The sequence below is a fragment of the Myotis nattereri genome (genome assembly GCF_964212035.1).
Source record: "Myotis nattereri genome assembly, chromosome: 12".
Taxonomy (NCBI): domain Eukaryota; kingdom Metazoa; phylum Chordata; class Mammalia; order Chiroptera; family Vespertilionidae; genus Myotis; species Myotis nattereri.
Genome location: NC_138087.1, coordinates 21,410,790 through 21,428,657, shown reverse-complemented (window position 1 = coordinate 21,428,657; position 17,868 = coordinate 21,410,790). Strand labels below are relative to the sequence as shown.

Below are 17,868 nucleotides of genomic sequence, written 5' to 3'. Positions count from 1 at the left end.
ATCCCAAATATATCAGGAACTCATACAACTTAACAAAAGAAAGACAAAGAAGCCAATTAAAAAATGGGCAAAGGACCTAAATAGACACTTCTCCAAAGAGGATATACAGATGGCCAAGAGACATATGAAAAGATTCTCAAAGTCACTGATCATCAGAGAGATGCAATTTAAAACAACAATGAGGTATCACCTCACACCTGTCAGAATGGCTAATATGAACAAATGACAAGTGCTGGTGAAGTTGTGGGGAAAATGGAACCCTAGTGCACTGCTGGTGGGAATGCAGACTCGTGCGACCATTGTGAAAAATAGTATGGAGTTTCCTCAAAAAAATTAAAAATGAAACTGCCATTTGACCCAGTGATCCCACTTCTAGGAATATATCCTCAGAGAAACCCAATACTCCAATCAGAAAGAATGTATGCACCCCTGTGTTCACAGCAACACAATTTACAATAGCTCAGGTCTGGAACCAGCCCAAGAGCCCCAAAATAGATGAGTGCATAGAAAAGCCCCCTGAAGATAAATGATTGCAATCGCATAAGTAATGCCTCCACCTGCTCAGACAGAACTAACGTTTGCTGTCAGCGTTCAGGGCTGTGGGCCCCACTGACACCTGGGTCCTGGCTCAGGAGGGGAGCAGGTCACCACTGAGGACAAGGGGCCTTCACACAAACACTCCCGGGGGAAGGGGAGCATCCTGACAGGTTCTTTTGTCAGCAAAGACACAAGCCCCTCTGCCTGGGGAGAATTCTAAGGACCTCAGGATGGGGTGAGCCTGCTATCAGGGGGGCAGTCCAGGAGAGTTTGGGCTGAGGACACTGTCACTCCAGAATAAAGCATTATTAGAGCTGATATCGTCCGTGGTGCTGGGAACATATTACTATCTTGTTATTGGAATTTCCACACCTACACCCACCAGCAAAGAACCAGGATTCCTGCTGGGGGTGTTGGCACAGCCTGAGGAGAATTAATGGCCAGTTCCAAAGCTGGAAAGAAAAGGCAATGTCTACAGAAGTCCTGACCTAGTGGCGCCCTTGAAGCATAACCACATAGCACTGCAGGAATGGGTTCTAGAGGAGAAACATTCCAGAAACTCGAGCACTAAAAATCTCATACCTGTTGTGCATAAATTAGTAAACAAAACTCAGTCCTTGGTTCTAAAGAGTTTATTTACCAACCATGGTCTGGTAAGTACCTGACAAAACACACAAACCCACAGAGATGAGAGAGCATGATGCCCATGTTGCCCAGAGTCAAGGCAAACTTTTATTTCTAATACAAAGAAGAGCAATATTTATGTAATATATTTATATACGTGAGTATGTACCTGTGTGAGTATTTACACATCTACCTACACTTTGGGACAAAGACATTTCTCATTTGACTATTAAGTATCCACTTGGGTGGCACCTCTAAAGTGTATGGTGAAAATCAGTAGTGTAGATGGATGACGTCTTCTTACAACACCTAAATTAAATGAAAACAAAATAAGGAAATGGAAGTGGAAAGAAATGCTTAGAAAATGAAAATTGTTGTGTTCCCTATTTAAGGGCCATGCTTAGAAAGAAGGTCATTGCACAACTTTTGGCCCCAGGTTGTTCAGCAGACGCCCAGCCCAGCCAGGCCAGCAGCACCCTCGTTTGCCATGGCCCTCCTGCTCTCTCTACTCACCGCCCTGGTGGTGTTCAGCGCTGGCCCCGGGGGAACTCTGGGCTGTGACCTGCCTCTGGACCACGTCCTGCTCAGCAGGGAGAACTTAGAGCTTCTGAGCCAAATGAGCACAATCTCCCCTTTCTTCTGTCTGAAGGACAGAAGGGACTTCAGATTCCCCCGGGCAACGGTGGACGGCACCCAGGTCCAGAAGGCCCAGGCCATCGCTGTCCTCCACGAGATGCTCCAGCAGGTCTCCAACCTCTTGCCCACAGAGAACTCCTCTGTCACCTGGAACATGACCCTCGTGGACCAACTGCGCTCAGGACTCCACCGGCAGCTGGAAGACCTGGACACGTGTTTGGTGGAGGAGATGGGAGAGGAAGGATCTGCCCTGGCCATGCAGGGCCCTACCCTGGCCTTGAAGAGGTACTTCCAGGGCATCCGTCTCTACCTGAAGGAGAAGAAATACAGTGACTGCGCCTGGGAGGTTGTCAGAGTGGAAATCATGAGATCCTTCTCCTCAACAACAGCCTTGCAAGAAAGGCTAAGAAATAAGGATGGAGATGTGGGATCCCCCTGAAAGGATTCTCACTGATGAATGTGCCGCCTCACCTTTGCCCATCGGTCCTGGGTCATGTGCAAAGGCTCTTACATCTGCTTTAGTGACAGAATTTATTGAATTTTACTCAGGAAATCTGTTGTCAGGGTATGAAGCATGAAAATGTTATGAAATTTAGCTCCTGGGATATCAGACCCTAATATGTAACTGTAGTGATGCTATTTATTTATTTATTTATTTATTTATTTATTTATTGTTTCTTTGTTTTTACTTAGTATTTATTGTTTTATGTTATCAAATTGATATATTTATATAACCAATATTTACCCTTACGTTGTATTAAAATTTACAAAACATGTTTACTTTTTTGCCATTAAATTTGTATTTCACTTTATTTATTAAATTTTTATAAAAATAACTTCCTGAGTTCTTTTATTTTGAAAACCTAAATCCTTATGTTTTTCTACATAGATCTACTTCAACATACTATTGTCCACTAAGTCCTATAGAATAATTCCATCACTTCTCATAAAATGCCTATCAAATGCTGGGAAAGCATGGATTTGATAGAGTCCTAGAAAGTATTGCAGACGTTCAGTACGTATGTCTCAGTTTTAGTTGATTTATATTCCATCAACAAGGAGCAGTGCGAAGAAATATCTGAGAAGAGTCATCTAGAGTGCAGTGGAAAAGCTTTATGATATTTTTTGGTTGTTCCTGGCACCTATACCCTTCCCCCCACTCTCTCTGAGTCTGACATTACTGGATTATTCTCTCCTTTATATAATCTCTTTGCTCTCCAGACTTCACTGCCCACCTGCACAGGTGCTCTGCTTCTGTTGTGCTTTCAGCTTCAAGGTTTCACTCACAGTAAAAGCAAACAAAGAGAGTAGAGTTGAGTGGAAGCTCTATGTCTGTCAAATCCTTTGTAGGCAGGTCAACCAGTTGGGTCCCCTCCCTGCAGCAGGAAGATTTTCTGTAATATAACTTTGCTTTTGCTTATGTCTTTGTCCATGAATTAATTTCTTTGATTTCATGAGACAACCAACCTGGACCTGAACAATCTATAGATTAGGTTCAATGCAATGCCCATTAAAACACCAATGACATATTTCACAAATCTAGAACAAATACTCCAAAAATATATATGGAACCAAAACAAATCCAGAATAGCTGCAGCAATCTAGAGAACGAAGAACAATGTTGGAGGGAATACAATATCAGATATCGTTATACTACTATGACACTGTAATCAGAACATCCTGGTACTGGCACAAGAACAGAAATATAGATCAATGGAAAAGATCAGAGACCCCAGAAATGGACCCAAGCCATTATGCTCAATTAATATTTGATAAAGGAGGCAAGAGCACACAATGGAGTCAAGACAGTCTCTTTAATAAATGGTGTTGGGAAATTTGGACAGATACATGCAAAAAAATAAAACTAGACCACCAACTTACATTATACACAGGAATAATCTCAAAAAGGATAAAAGACTTAAATGGCCCTAACCACTTTGACGCAGTGAATAGAGCTTTGGTCTGCGGACAGAAGGGTCCCGGTTCAATTCTGAACAAGGGAATGTACCTTGGTTGCGGGCACATCCCCAGTAGGGGGTGTGCAGGAGGCAGCTGATCAATGTTTCTCTCTCATTGATGTTTCTAACTCTCTATCCCTCTCCCTTCCTCTCTGTAATAAATCAATAAAATATATTAAAAAGACTTAAATGCAAGTTATGAATCCATAAAATCCTAGAAGAAACCATAGGTAGCAAAATCTCAGATATCTCTCATAGCAATAGGCTTATGGATACGTCTCCTAGGGCAAAGGAAACTAAGGCAAAAATAAACACTTGCGACTACATCAAAATAAAAAGCTTCTGCACAGGATGAGGACACATTTGTAATACCTTAACTAATAAAGAATTTTTAAAAAATTAAAAAAAATTGTTTTTCTAAAAAAAGCTTCTGCACAGCAAAAGAAACCATCAACAAAACAAAAAGGGAGCCCAATGTGTGGGAGAACCTATTTGGCAATGAGACATCTGATAAAGGGTTACTATCCCAAATATATCAGGAACTCATACAACTTAACAAAAGAAAGACAAACAAGCCAATTAAAAAATGGGCAAAGGACCTAAATAGACACTTCTCCAAAGAGGATATATAGATGGCCAAGAGACATATGAAAAGATTCTCAAAGTCACTGATCATCAGAGAGATACAAATTAAAACAACAATGAGGTATCACCTCACACCTGTCAGAATGGCTAATATGAACAAATGACAAGTGCTGGTGAAGTTGTGGGGAAAATGGAACCCTAGTGCACTGCTGGTGAGAATGCAGACTCGTGCGACCCTTGTGAAAAATAGTACGGAGTTTCCTCAAAAAAATTAAAAATGAAACTGCCATTTGACCCAGTGATCCCACTTCTAGGAATATATCCTCAGAGAAACCCAATACTCCAATCAGAAAGAATGTATGCACCCCTGTGTTCACAGCAACACAATTTACAATAGCTCAGGTCTGGAACCAGCCCAAGAGCCCCAAAATAGATGAGTGCATAGAAAAGCCCCCTGAAGATAAATGATTGCAATCGCATAAGTAATGCCTCCACCTGCTCAGACAGAACTAACGTTTGCTGTCAGCGTTCAGGGCTGTGGGCCCCACTGACACCTGGGTCCTGGCTCAGGAGGGGAGCAGGTCACCACTGAGGACAAGGGGCCTTCACACAAACACTCCCGGGGGAAGGGGAGCATCCTGACAGGTTCTTTTGTCAGCAAAGACACAAGCCCCTCTGCCTGGGGAGAATTCTAAGGACCTCAGGATGGGGTGAGCCTGCTTTTAGAGGGGCAGTCCAGGAGAGTTTGGGCTGAGGACACTGTCACTCCAGAATAAAGCGTTATTAGAGCTGATATTGTCCGTGGTGCTGGGAACATATTACTATCTTGTTATTGGAATTTCCACACCTACACCCACCAGCAAAGAACCAGGATTCCTGCTGGGGGTGTTGGCACAGCCTGAGGAGAATTAATGGCCAGTTCCAAAGCTGGAAAGAAAAGACAATGTCTACAGAAGTCGTGACCTAGTGGCGCCCTTGAAGCATAACCACATAGCACTGCAGGAATGGGTTCTAGAGGAGAAACATTCCAGAAACTCGAGCACTAAAAATCTCATACCTGTTGTGCATAAATTAGTAAACAAAACTCAGTCCTTGGTTCTAAAGAGTTTATTTACCAACCATGGTCTGGTAAGTACCTGACAAAACACACAAACCCACAGAGATGAGAGAGCATGATGCCCATGTTGCCCAGAGTCAAGGCAAACTTTTATTTCTAATACAAAGAAGAGCAATATTTATGTAATATATTTATATACGTGAGTATGTACCTGTGTGAGTATTTACACATCTACCTACACTTTGGGACAAAGACATTTCTCATTTGACTATTAAGTATCCACTTGGGTGGCACCTCTAAAGTGTATGGTGAAAATCAGTAGTGTAGATGGATGACGTCTTCTTAGAACACCTAAATTAAATGAAAACAAAAAAAGGAAATGGAAGTGGAAAGAAATGCTTAGAAAATGAAAATTGTTGTGTTCCCTATTTAAGGGCCATGCTTAGAAAGAAGGTCATTGCACAACTTTTGGCCCCAGGTTGTTCCCCAGACGCCCAGCCCAGCCAGGCCAGCAGCACCCTCGTTCGCCCATGGCCCTCCTGCTCTCCCTACTCACCGCCCTGGTGGTGTTCAGCGCTGGCCCCGGGGGAGCTCTGGGCTGTGACCTGCCTCAGGACCACGTCCTGCTCAGCAGGGAGAACTTAGAGCTTCTGAGCCAAATGAGCACAATCTCCCCTTTCTTCTGTCTGAAGGACAGAAGGGACTTCAGATTCCCCCGGGCAACGGTGGACGGCACCCAGGTCCAGAAGGCCCAGGCCATCGCTGTCCTCCACGAGATGCTCCAGCAGGTCTTCAACCTCTTGGCCACAGAGAACTCCTCTGTCACCTGGAACAAGACCCTCGTGGACCAACTGCGCTCAGGACTCCACCGGCAGCTGGAAGACCTGGACACGTGTTTGGTGGGGAAGATGGGAGAGGAAGGATCTGCCCTGGCCATGCAGCGCCCTACCCTGGCCTTGAAGAGGTACTTCCAGGGCATCCGTCTCTACCTGAAGGAGAAGAAATACAGTGACTGTGCCTGGGAGGTTGTCAGAGTGGAAATCATGAGATCCTTCTCCTCAACAACAGCCTTGCAAGAAAGGCTAAGAAATAAGGATGGAGATGTGGGATCCCCCTGAAAGGATTTTCACTGATGAATGTGCCGCCTCACCTTTACCCATCTGTCCTGGGTCATGTGCAAAGGCTCTTACATCTGCTTTAGTCACAGAATTTATTGAATTTTACTCAGGAAATCTGTTGTCAGGGTATGAAGCATGAAAATGTTATGAAATTTAGCTCCTGGGATATCAGACCCTAATATGTAACTGTAGTGATGCTATTTATTTATTTATTTATTGTTTCTTTGTTTTTACTTAGTACTTATTGTTTTATGTTATGAAATTGATATATTTATATAACCAATATTTACCCTTACATTGTATTAAAATTTACAAAACATGTTTACTTTTTGCCATTAAATTTGTATTTGTCTTTATTTATTAAATTTTTATAAAAATAACTTAATGAGTTCTTTTATTCTGAAAACCTAAATCCTTATGTTTTTCTACATAGATCTACTTTAACATACTACTTGTCCACTAAGTCCTATAGAATAATTCCATCACTTCTCATAAAATGCCTATCAAATGCTGGGAAAGCATGGAATTGATAGAGTCCTAGAAAGTATGGCAGACGTTCAGTACGTATGTCTGAGTTTTAGTTGATTTATATTCCATCTCAAGGAGCAGTGCGAAGAAATATCTGAGAAGAGTCATCTAGAGTGCAGTGGAAAAGCTTTATGATATTTTTTGGCTGTTCCTGGCACCTATACCCTTCCCCCCACTCTGTCTGAGTCCGACATTACTGGATTATTCTCTCCTTTATATAATCTCTTTGCTCTCCAGACTTCACTGCCCACCTGCACAGGTGCTCTGCTTCTGTTGTGCTTTCAGCTTCAAGGTTTCTACTCACAGTAAAAGCAAACAAAGAGAGTAGAGTTGAGTGGAAGCTCTATGTCTGTCAAATCCTTTGTAGGCAGGTCAACCAGTTGGGTCCCCTCCCTGCAGCAGGAAGATTTTCTGTAATATAACTTTGCTTTTGCTTATGTCTTTGTCCATGAATTAATTTCTTTGATTTCGTGAGACAACCAACCTGGACCTGAACAATCTATAGATTAGATTCAATGCAATGCCCATTAAAACACCAATGACATATTTCACAAATCTAGAACAAATACTCCAAAAATATATATGGAACCAAAACAAATCCAGAATAGCTGCAGCAATCTAGAGAACGAAGAATAATGTTGGAGGGAATACAATATCAGATATCGTTATACTACTATGACACTGTAATCAGAACATCCTGGTACTGGCACAAGAACAGAAATATAGATCAATGGAAAAGATCAGAGACCCCAGAAATGGACCCAAGCCATTATGCTCAATGAATATTTGATAAAGGAGGCAAGAGCTCACAATGGAGTCAAGACAGTCTCTTTAGTAAATGGTGTTGGGAAATTTGGACAGATACATACAAAAAAATGAAACTAGACCACCAACTTACATCATACACAGGAATAATCTCAAATAGGATAAAAGACTTAAATGGCCCTAACCACTTTGACGCAGTGAATAGAGCTTTGGTCTGCGGACAGAAGGGTCCCGGTTCAATTCTGAACAAGGGAATGTACTTTGGTTGCGGGCACATCCCCAGTAGGGGGTGTGCAGGAGGCAGTTGATCAATGTTTCTCTCTCATCGATGTTTCTAACTCTCTATCCCTCTCCCTTCCTCTCTGTAATAAATCAATAAAATATATTAAAAAGACTTAAATGCAAGTTATGAATCCATAAAATCCTAGAAGAAACCATAGGTAGCAAAATCTCAGATATCTCTCATAGCAATAGGCTTATGGATACGTCTCCTAGGGCAAAGGAAACTAAGGCAAAAATAAACACTTGCGACTACATCAAAATAAAAAGCTTCTGCACAGGATGAGGACACATTTGTAATACCTTAACTAATAAAGAATTTTTAAAAAATTAAAAAAAATTGTTTTTCTAAAAAAAGCTTCTGCACAGCAAAAGAAACCATCAACAAAACAAAAAGGGAGCCCAATGTGTGGGAGAACCTATTTGGCAATGAGACATCTGATAAAGGGTTACTATCCCAAATATATCAGGAACTCATACAACTTAACAAAAGAAAGACAAACAAGCCAATTAAAAAATGGGCAAAGGACCTAAATAGACACTTCTCCAAAGAGGATATATAGATGGCCAAGAGACATATGAAAAGATTCTCAAAGTCACTGATCATCAGAGAGATACAAATTAAAACAACAATGAGGTATCACCGCACACCTGTCAGAATGGCTAATATGAACAAATGACAAGTGCTGGTGAAGTTGTGGGGAAAATGGAACCCTAGTGCACTGCTGGTGAGAATGCAGACTCGTGCGACCCTTGTGAAAAATAGTACGGAGTTTCCTCAAAAAAATTAAAAATGAAACTGCCATTTGACCCAGTGATCCCACTTCTAGGAATATATCCTCAGAGAAACCCAATACTCCAATCAGAAAGAATGTATGCACCCCTGTGTTCACAGCAACACAATTTACAATAGCTCAGGTCTGGAACCAGCCCAAGAGCCCCAAAATAGATGAGTGCATAGAAAAGCCCCCTGAAGATAAATGATTGCAATCGCATAAGTAATGCCTCCACCTGCTCAGACAGAACCAACATTTGCTGTCAGCGTTCAGGGCTGTGGGCCCCACTGACACCTGGGTCCTGGCTCAGGAGGGGAGCAGGTCACCACTGAGGACAAGGGGCCTTCACACAAACACTCCCGGGGGAAGGGGAGCATCCTGACAGGTTCTTTTGTCAGCAAAGACACAAGCCCCTCTGCCTGGGGAGAATTCTAAGGACCTCAGGATGGGGTGAGCCTGCTTTTAGAGGGGCAGTCCAGGAGAGTTTGGGCTGAGGACACTGTCACTCCAGAATAAAGCGTTATTAGAGCTGATATTGTCCGTGGTGCTGGGAACATATTACTATCTTGTTATTGGAATTTCCACACCTACACCCACCAGCAAAGAACCAGGATTCCTGCTGGGGGTGTTGGCACAGCCTGAGGAGAATTAATGGCCAGTTCCAAAGCTGGAAAGAAAAGACAATGTCTACAGAAGTCGTGACCTAGTGGCGCCCTTGAAGCATAACCACATAGCACTGCAGGAATGGGTTCTAGAGGAGAAACATTCCAGAAACTCGAGCACTAAAAATCTCATACCTGTTGTGCATAAATTAGTAAACAAAACTCAGTCCTTGGTTCTAAAGAGTTTATTTACCAACCATGGTCTGGTAAGTACCTGACAAAACACACAAACCCACAGAGATGAGAGAGCATGATGCCCATGTTGCCCAGAGTCAAGGCAAACTTTTATTTCTAATACAAAGAAGAGCAATATTTATGTAATATATTTATATACGTGAGTATGTACCTGTGTGAGTATTTACACATCTACCTACACTTTGGGACAAAGACATTTCTCATTTGACTATTAAGTATCCACTTGGGTGGCACCTCTAAAGTGTATGGTGAAAATCAGTAGTGTAGATGGATGACGTCTTCTTAGAACACCTAAATTAAATGAAAACAAAAAAAGGAAATGGAAGTGGAAAGAAATGCTTAGAAAATGAAAATTGTTGTGTTCCCTATTTAAGGGCCATGCTTAGAAAGAAGGTCATTGCACAACTTTTGGCCCCAGGTTGTTCCCCAGACGCCCAGCCCAGCCAGGCCAGCAGCACCCTCGTTCGCCCATGGCCCTCCTGCTCTCCCTACTCACCGCCCTGGTGGTGTTCAGCGCTGGCCCCGGGGGAGCTCTGGGCTGTGACCTGCCTCAGGACCACGTCCTGCTCAGCAGGGAGAACTTAGAGCTTCTGAGCCAAATGAGCACAATCTCCCCTTTCTTCTGTCTGAAGGACAGAAGGGACTTCAGATTCCCCCGGGCAACGGTGGACGGCACCCAGGTCCAGAAGGCCCAGGCCATCGCTGTCCTCCACGAGATGCTCCAGCAGGTCTTCAACCTCTTGGCCACAGAGAACTCCTCTGTCACCTGGAACAAGACCCTCGTGGACCAACTGCGCTCAGGACTCCACCGGCAGCTGGAAGACCTGGACACGTGTTTGGTGGGGAAGATGGGAGAGGAAGGATCTGCCCTGGCCATGCAGCGCCCTACCCTGGCCTTGAAGAGGTACTTCCAGGGCATCCGTCTCTACCTGAAGGAGAAGAAATACAGTGACTGCGCCTGGGAGGTTGTCAGAGTGGAAATCATGAGATCCTTCTCCTCAACAACAGCCTTGCAAGAAAGGCTAAGAAATAAGGATGGAGATGTGGGATCCCCCTGAAAGGATTTTCACTGATGAATGTGCCGCCTCACCTTTACCCATCTGTCCTGGGTCATGTGCAAAGGCTCTTACATCTGCTTTAGTCACAGAATTTATTGAATTTTACTCAGGAAATCTGTTGTCAGGGTATGAAGCATGAAAATGTTATGAAATTTAGCTCCTGGGATATCAGACCCTAATATGTAACTGTAGTGATGCTATTTATTTATTTATTTATTGTTTCTTTGTTTTTACTTAGTACTTATTGTTTTATGTTATGAAATTGATATATTTATATAACCAATATTTACCCTTACATTGTATTAAAATTTACAAAACATGTTTACTTTTTGCCATTAAATTTGTATTTGTCTTTATTTATTAAATTTTTATAAAAATAACTTAATGAGTTCTTTTATTCTGAAAACCTAAATCCTTATGTTTTTCTACATAGATCTACTTTAACATACTACTTGTCCACTAAGTCCTATAGAATAATTCCATCACTTCTCATAAAATGCCTATCAAATGCTGGGAAAGCATGGAATTGATAGAGTCCTAGAAAGTATGGCAGACGTTCAGTACGTATGTCTGAGTTTTAGTTGATTTATATTCCATCTCAAGGAGCAGTGCGAAGAAATATCTGAGAAGAGTCATCTAGAGTGCAGTGGAAAAGCTTTATGATATTTTTTGGCTGTTCCTGGCACCTATACCCTTCCCCCCACTCTGTCTGAGTCCGACATTACTGGATTATTCTCTCCTTTATATAATCTCTTTGCTCTCCAGACTTCACTGCCCACCTGCACAGGTGCTCTGCTTCTGTTGTGCTTTCAGCTTCAAGGTTTCTACTCACAGTAAAAGCAAACAAAGAGAGTAGAGTTGAGTGGAAGCTCTATGTCTGTCAAATCCTTTGTAGGCAGGTCAACCAGTTGGGTCCCCTCCCTGCAGCAGGAAGATTTTCTGTAATATAACTTTGCTTTTGCTTATGTCTTTGTCCATGAATTAATTTCTTTGATTTCGTGAGACAACCAACCTGGACCTGAACAATCTATAGATTAGATTCAATGCAATGCCCATTAAAACACCAATGACATATTTCACAAATCTAGAACAAATACTCCAAAAATATATATGGAACCAAAACAAATCCAGAATAGCTGCAGCAATCTAGAGAACGAAGAATAATGTTGGAGGGAATACAATATCAGATATCGTTATACTACTATGACACTGTAATCAGAACATCCTGGTACTGGCACAAGAACAGAAATATAGATCAATGGAAAAGATCAGAGACCCCAGAAATGGACCCAAGCCATTATGCTCAATTAATATTTGATAAAGGAGGCAAGAGCTCACAATGGAGTCAAGACAGTCTCTTTAGTAAATGGTGTTGGGAAATTTGGACAGATACATACAAAAAAATGAAACTAGACCACCAACTTACATCATACACAGGAATAATCTCAAATAGGATAAAAGACTTAAATGGCCCTAACCACTTTGACGCAGTGAATAGAGCTTTGGTCTGCGGACAGAAGGGTCCCGGTTCAATTCTGAACAAGGGAATGTACTTTGGTTGCGGGCACATCCCCAGTAGGGGGTGTGCAGGAGGCAGTTGATCAATGTTTCTCTCTCATCGATGTTTCTAACTCTCTATCCCTCTCCCTTCCTCTCTGTAATAAATCAATAAAATATATTAAAAAGACTTAAATGCAAGTTATGAATCCATAAAATCCTAGAAGAAACCATAGGTAGCAAAATCTCAGATATCTCTCATAGCAATAGGCTTATGGATACGTCTCCTAGGGCAAAGGAAACTAAGGCAAAAATAAACACTTGCGACTACATCAAAATAAAAAGCTTCTGCACAGGATGAGGACACATTTGTAATACCTTAACTAATAAAGAATTTTTAAAAAATTAAAAAAAAAATTGTTTTTCTAAAAAAAGCTTCTGCACAGCAAAAGAAACCATCAACAAAACAAAAAGGGAGCCCAATGTGTGGGAGAACCTATTTGGCAATGAGACATCTGATAAAGGGTTACTATCCCAAATATATCAGGAACTCATACAACTTAACAAAAGAAAGACAAACAAGCCAATTAAAAAATGGGCAAAGGACCTAAATAGACACTTCTTCAAAGAGGATATATAGATGGCCAAGAGACATATGAAAAGATTCTCAAAGTAACTGATCATCAGAGAGACGCAAATTAAAACAACAATGAGGTATCACCGCACACCTGTCAGAATGGCTAATATGAACAAATGACAAGTGCTGGTGAAGTTGTGGGGAAAATGGAACCCTAGTGCACTGCTGGTGAGAATGCAGACTCGTGCGACCCTTGTGAAAAATAGTACGGAGTTTCCTCAAAAAAATTAAAAATGAAACTGCCATTTGACCCAGTGATCCCACTTCTAGGAATATATCCTCAGAGAAACCCAATACTCCAATCAGAAAGAATGTATGCACCCCTGTGTTCACAGCAACACAATTTACAATAGCTCAGGTCTGGAACCAGCCCAAGAGCCCCAAAATAGATGAGTGCATAGAAAAGCCCCCTGAAGATAAATGATTGCAATCGCATAAGTAATGCCTCCACCTGCTCAGACAGAACCAACGTTTGCTGTCAGCGTTCAGGGCTGTGGGCCCCACTGACACCTGGGTCCTGGCTCAGGAGGGGAGCAGGTCACCACTGAGGACAAGGGGCCTTCACACAAACACTCCCGGGGGAAGGGGAGCATCCTGACAGGTTCTTTGGTCAGCAAAGACACAAGCCCCTCTGCCTGGGGAGAATTCTGAGAACCTCAGGATGGGGTGAGCCTGCTTTCAGGGGGGCAGTCCAGGAGAGTTTGGGCTGAGGACACTGTCACTCCAGAATAAAGCGTTATTAGAGCTGATATTGTCCGTGGTGCTGGGAACATATTACTATCTTGTTATTGGAATTTCCACACCTACACCCACCAGCAAAGAACCAGGATTCCTGCTGGGGGTGTTGGCACAGCCTGAGGAGAATTAATGGCCAGTTCCAAAGCTGGAAAGAAAAGACAATGTCTACAGAAGTCGTGACCTAGTGGCGCCCTTGAAGCATAACCACATAGCACTGCAGGAATGGGTTCTAGAGGAGAAACATTCCAGAAACTCGAGCACTAAAAATCTCATACCTGTTGTGCATAAATTAGTAAACAAAACTCAGTCCTTGGTTCTAAAGAGTTTATTTACCAACCATGGTCTGGTAAGTACCTGACAAAACACACAAACCCACAGAGATGAGAGAGCATGATGCCCATGTTGCCCAGAGTCAAGGCAAACTTTTATTTCTAATACAAAGAAGAGCAATATTTATGTAATATATTTATATACGTGAGTATGTACCTGTGTGAGTATTTACACATCTACCTACACTTTGGGACAAAGACATTTCTCATTTGACTATTAAGTATCCACTTGGGTGGCACCTCTAAAGTGTATGGTGAAAATCAGTAGTGTAGATTGATGAAGTCTTCTTTGAACACCTAAATTAAATGAAAACAAAAAAAGGAAATGGAAGTGGAAAGAAATGCTTAGAAAATGAAAATTGTTGTGTTCCCTATTTAAGGGCCATGCTTAGAAAGAAGGTCATTGCACAACTTTTGGCCAAAGGTTGTTCCCCAGACGCCCAGCTCAGCCAGGCCAACAGCACCCTCGTTCGCCCATGGCCCTCCTGCTCTCTCTACTCACCGCCCTGGTGGTGTTCAGCGCTGGCCCTGGGGGAGCTCTGGGCTGTGACCTGCCTCAGGACCACGTCCTGCTCAGCAGGGAGAACTTAGTGCTTCTGAGCCAAATGAGCACAATCTCCCCTTTCTTCTGTCTGAAGGACAGAAGGGACTTCAGATTCCCCCGGGCAACGGTGGACGGCACCCAGGTCCAGAAGGCCCAGGCCATCGCTGTCCTCCACGAGATGCTCCAGCAGGTCTTCAACCTCTTGTCCACAGAGAACTCCTCTGTCACCTGGAACACGACCCTCGTGGACCAACTGCGCTCAGGACTCCATCGGCAGCTGGAAGACCTGGACACGTGTTTGGTGGGGAAGATGGGAGAGGAAGGATCTGCCCTGGCCATGCAGGGCCCTACCCTGGCCTTGAAGAGGTACTTCCAGGGCATCCGTCTCTACCTGAAGGAGAAGAAATACAGTGACTGCGCCTGGGAGGTTGTCAGAGTGGAAATCATGAGATCCTTCTCCTCAATAACAGCCTTGCAAGAAAGAATAAAAAATAAGGATGGAGACGTGGGATCCCCCTCAAAGGATTCTCACTGATGAATGTGCCACATCACGTTTGCACATATGTCTTGGGTCAAGTCAAAGGCTCTTAGGTCATCTTTAGTCACAGAATTTTTAAGTTTTATTCAGCAAATCTGTTGTCAGGGTATGAAGCATGAAAATGTTATGAAATTTAGCTCCTGGGATATCAGACCCTAATATGTTACTGCGGTGATGCTATTTATTTATTTATTTATTTATTTATTTATTTATTGTTTCTTTGTTTTTACTTAGTATTTATTGTTTTATGTTATCATATTGATATATTTACATAACCAATATTTACCCTTACATTGTATTAAAATTTACAATACATGTTTACTTTTTTGCCATTAAATTTGTATTTCACTTTATTTATTAAATTTTTTTAAAAATGACTTCCTGAGTTCTTTTATTCTGAAAACCTAAATCCTTATATTTTTCTACATAGTTCTACTTCAACATACTACTTGTCTACTAATTCCTTTAGAGTAGTCCCACCACTTCTCATAAAATGCCTATCAAAAGCTGGGAAAGCATGGAATTGATAGAGTCCTAGAAAGTATGGAAGATGTTCAGTATGTATATCTGAGTTGCAATTGATTTATTCTGTCAGCAAGGGGCAGTGCATAGAAATATCTGAGAGGAGTCATCTAGACTGCAGTGGAAAAGCTTTATGGTATTTGTTGGCTGTTCCTGGCACCTATACGTTTCCCCCACTCTGTCTGAGTCCGACTTTACTGCATTATTTCCCTCCCTTATGTAATCTCTTTGCTCTCCAGACTTCACAGCCCACCTGCATATGTGCTCTGCTTCTGTTGTGCTTTCAGCTTCAAGGTTTCTACTCACAGTAAAAGCAAACGAAGAGAGTAGAGTTGAGTGGAAGCTCTATGTCTGTCAAATCCTTTGTAGGCAGGTCAACCAGTTGGGTCCCCTCCCTGCAGCAGGAAGATTTTCTGTAATATAACTTTGCTTTTGCTTATGTCTTTGTCCATGAATTAATTTCTTTGATTTCATGAGACAACCAACCTGGACCTGAACAATCTATAGATTAGATTCAATGCAATGCCCATTAAAACACCAATGACATATTTCACAAATCTAGAACAAATACTCCAAAAATATATATGGAACCAAAACAAATCCAGAATAGCTGCAGCAATCTAGAGAACGAAGAACAATGTTGGAGGGAACACAATACCAGATATCGTTATACTACAAAGACACTGTAATCAAAACATCCTGGTACTGGCACAAGAACAGGCATATAGATCAATGGAAAAGAACAGAGACCCCAGAAATGGACCCAAGCCATTATGCTCAATTAATATTTGATAAAGGAGGCAAGAACATACAATGGAGTCAAGAGAGTCTCTTTAATAAATGGTGTTGGGAAAATTGGACAGATACATGCAAAAAAATGAAACTAGACCACCAACTTACATTATACACAGGAATAATCTCAAATAGGGTAAAAGACTTAAACGTAAGTCATGAAACCATAAAATCCTAGAAGATAGTATAGGCAGCAAAATCTCAGACATCTCTCATAGCAATAGATTTCTGGATACGTCTCCTAGGGCAAAGGAAACTAAGGCAAAAATAAACAAATGCAACTACATCAAAGAAAAGCTTCTGCACAGCAAAAGAAACCATCAACAAAACGAAAAGGGAGCCCCATGTGTGGGAGAACCTTTTTGGCAATGATACATCTGATAAAGGGTTACTATCCCAAATATATCATGAACTCATACAACTTAACAAAAGAGAGACGAACAAGCCAATTAAAAAATGGGCAAAGGACCTAAATAGACACTTCTCCAAAGAGGATATACAGATGGCCAAGAGACATATGAAAAGATTCTCAAAGTCACTGATCATTAGAGAGTTGCAAATTAAAACAGCAATGAGTTATCACCTCACACCTGTCAGAATGGCTACCATCAACATATCAAATGACAAGTGCTGGTGAGGATGTGAAGAAAATGGAACCCTAGTACACTGCTGGTGGGAATGTAGACTGGTGCAACCATTATAGAAAACAGTATGGAGAGTCCTCAAAAAAGTCAATATGGATCTTCCATTTGACCCCTTTTTGCTTTTAAATTTAATCTGCCCAGGGAAAAATATTCTTAAGTCAGTAGGCCATGCTGTGTGGTTTTCTTAATTGAACTTCAGACTCTTTAAATGAAAAAGTTTCACTTTCTGACAAAATCTGTGTGTAGCCCCTGAATTTAAATGACGTCAGATTTCAATTCCTCTTCTTAAAAACTGACACAACTGTAGTAGTGGCCACACTGGAAATCATAAAGATTAAATATAACAATATTTGCAAATTATAGGCTGAGAATCTGAACATAGGGAATGATTGTTGTCTTTAGTGTTGATATAGTCACCTTCTGGTCCACATTTAGCTACGCATAGACAAGCCAACAGGAGCTTTGATTGCATCTTCTTTAACACTCTGGGGTGCGCCTGCTGAGCTCCCCCAGCAAATGGCAACTCTAGGAGGAATGCATGAGGCCAAAAGGGGTAAAGAATTATGAATTTATTAGGTCATCTGGATACCAGGAATGCTGAGTCCCAAAATGGCTCCATCCCCAAAGGTGGGGATTCAGAGGTTTTTAAAGGTCTCCTGGCGGGTTTTTTCTGGGTGGAGAATTCTCTGTGCAAGTCTGCATTCCGGGAAACTCCGAAGGGGAGAGGTAATAGTCTTAGCAAGTGGAATGTGGTCTAAGCAAGTGGAATGTCCATTGTGAAGTGGTCTAAAGGTCAGTTCCCAGCAGAGGAGGTATAGATTCAATTCTTTGATCAGACCTAACATTCCA

The 17,868-nt window shown here is 41.9% G+C and overlaps 4 protein-coding genes across 4 annotated transcripts; all 4 read left to right on the top strand.

Annotated features, from left to right (window-relative positions):
• Positions 1–1,626: 1,626 nt before the first annotated feature.
• Positions 1,627–2,236, top strand: LOC308527686 (interferon omega-2-like; the record flags this gene model as incomplete). The annotated part of the gene is made up of 1 exon (XM_081103103.1): positions 1,627–2,236. The coding sequence occupies exon 1, from the start codon at positions 1,649–1,651 to the stop codon at positions 2,234–2,236; it is 588 nt and encodes a 195-aa protein (XP_080959229.1). The 5' UTR covers positions 1,627–1,648.
• A 3,577-nt stretch (positions 2,237–5,813) lies between these two features.
• Positions 5,814–6,515, top strand: LOC308527507 (interferon omega-2-like; the record flags this gene model as incomplete). The annotated part of the gene is made up of 1 exon (XM_081102837.1): positions 5,814–6,515. Exon 1 carries the CDS (start codon positions 5,928–5,930, stop codon positions 6,513–6,515), a length of 588 nt encoding a protein of 195 aa, XP_080958963.1. The 5' UTR covers positions 5,814–5,927.
• Positions 6,516–10,076: 3,561 nt separating this feature from the next.
• Positions 10,077–10,778, top strand: LOC308528161 (interferon omega-2-like; the record flags this gene model as incomplete). Its single annotated transcript, XM_081103700.1, has 1 exon — positions 10,077–10,778. The coding sequence occupies exon 1, from the start codon at positions 10,191–10,193 to the stop codon at positions 10,776–10,778; it is 588 nt and encodes a 195-aa protein (XP_080959826.1). The 5' UTR covers positions 10,077–10,190.
• A 3,563-nt stretch (positions 10,779–14,341) lies between these two features.
• LOC308528449 (interferon omega-2-like) lies at positions 14,342–15,058 on the top strand (the record flags this gene model as incomplete). Its single annotated transcript, XM_081104037.1, has 1 exon — positions 14,342–15,058. The coding sequence occupies exon 1, from the start codon at positions 14,456–14,458 to the stop codon at positions 15,056–15,058; it is 603 nt and encodes a 200-aa protein (XP_080960163.1). The 5' UTR covers positions 14,342–14,455.
• Positions 15,059–17,868: the final 2,810 nt, after the last annotated feature.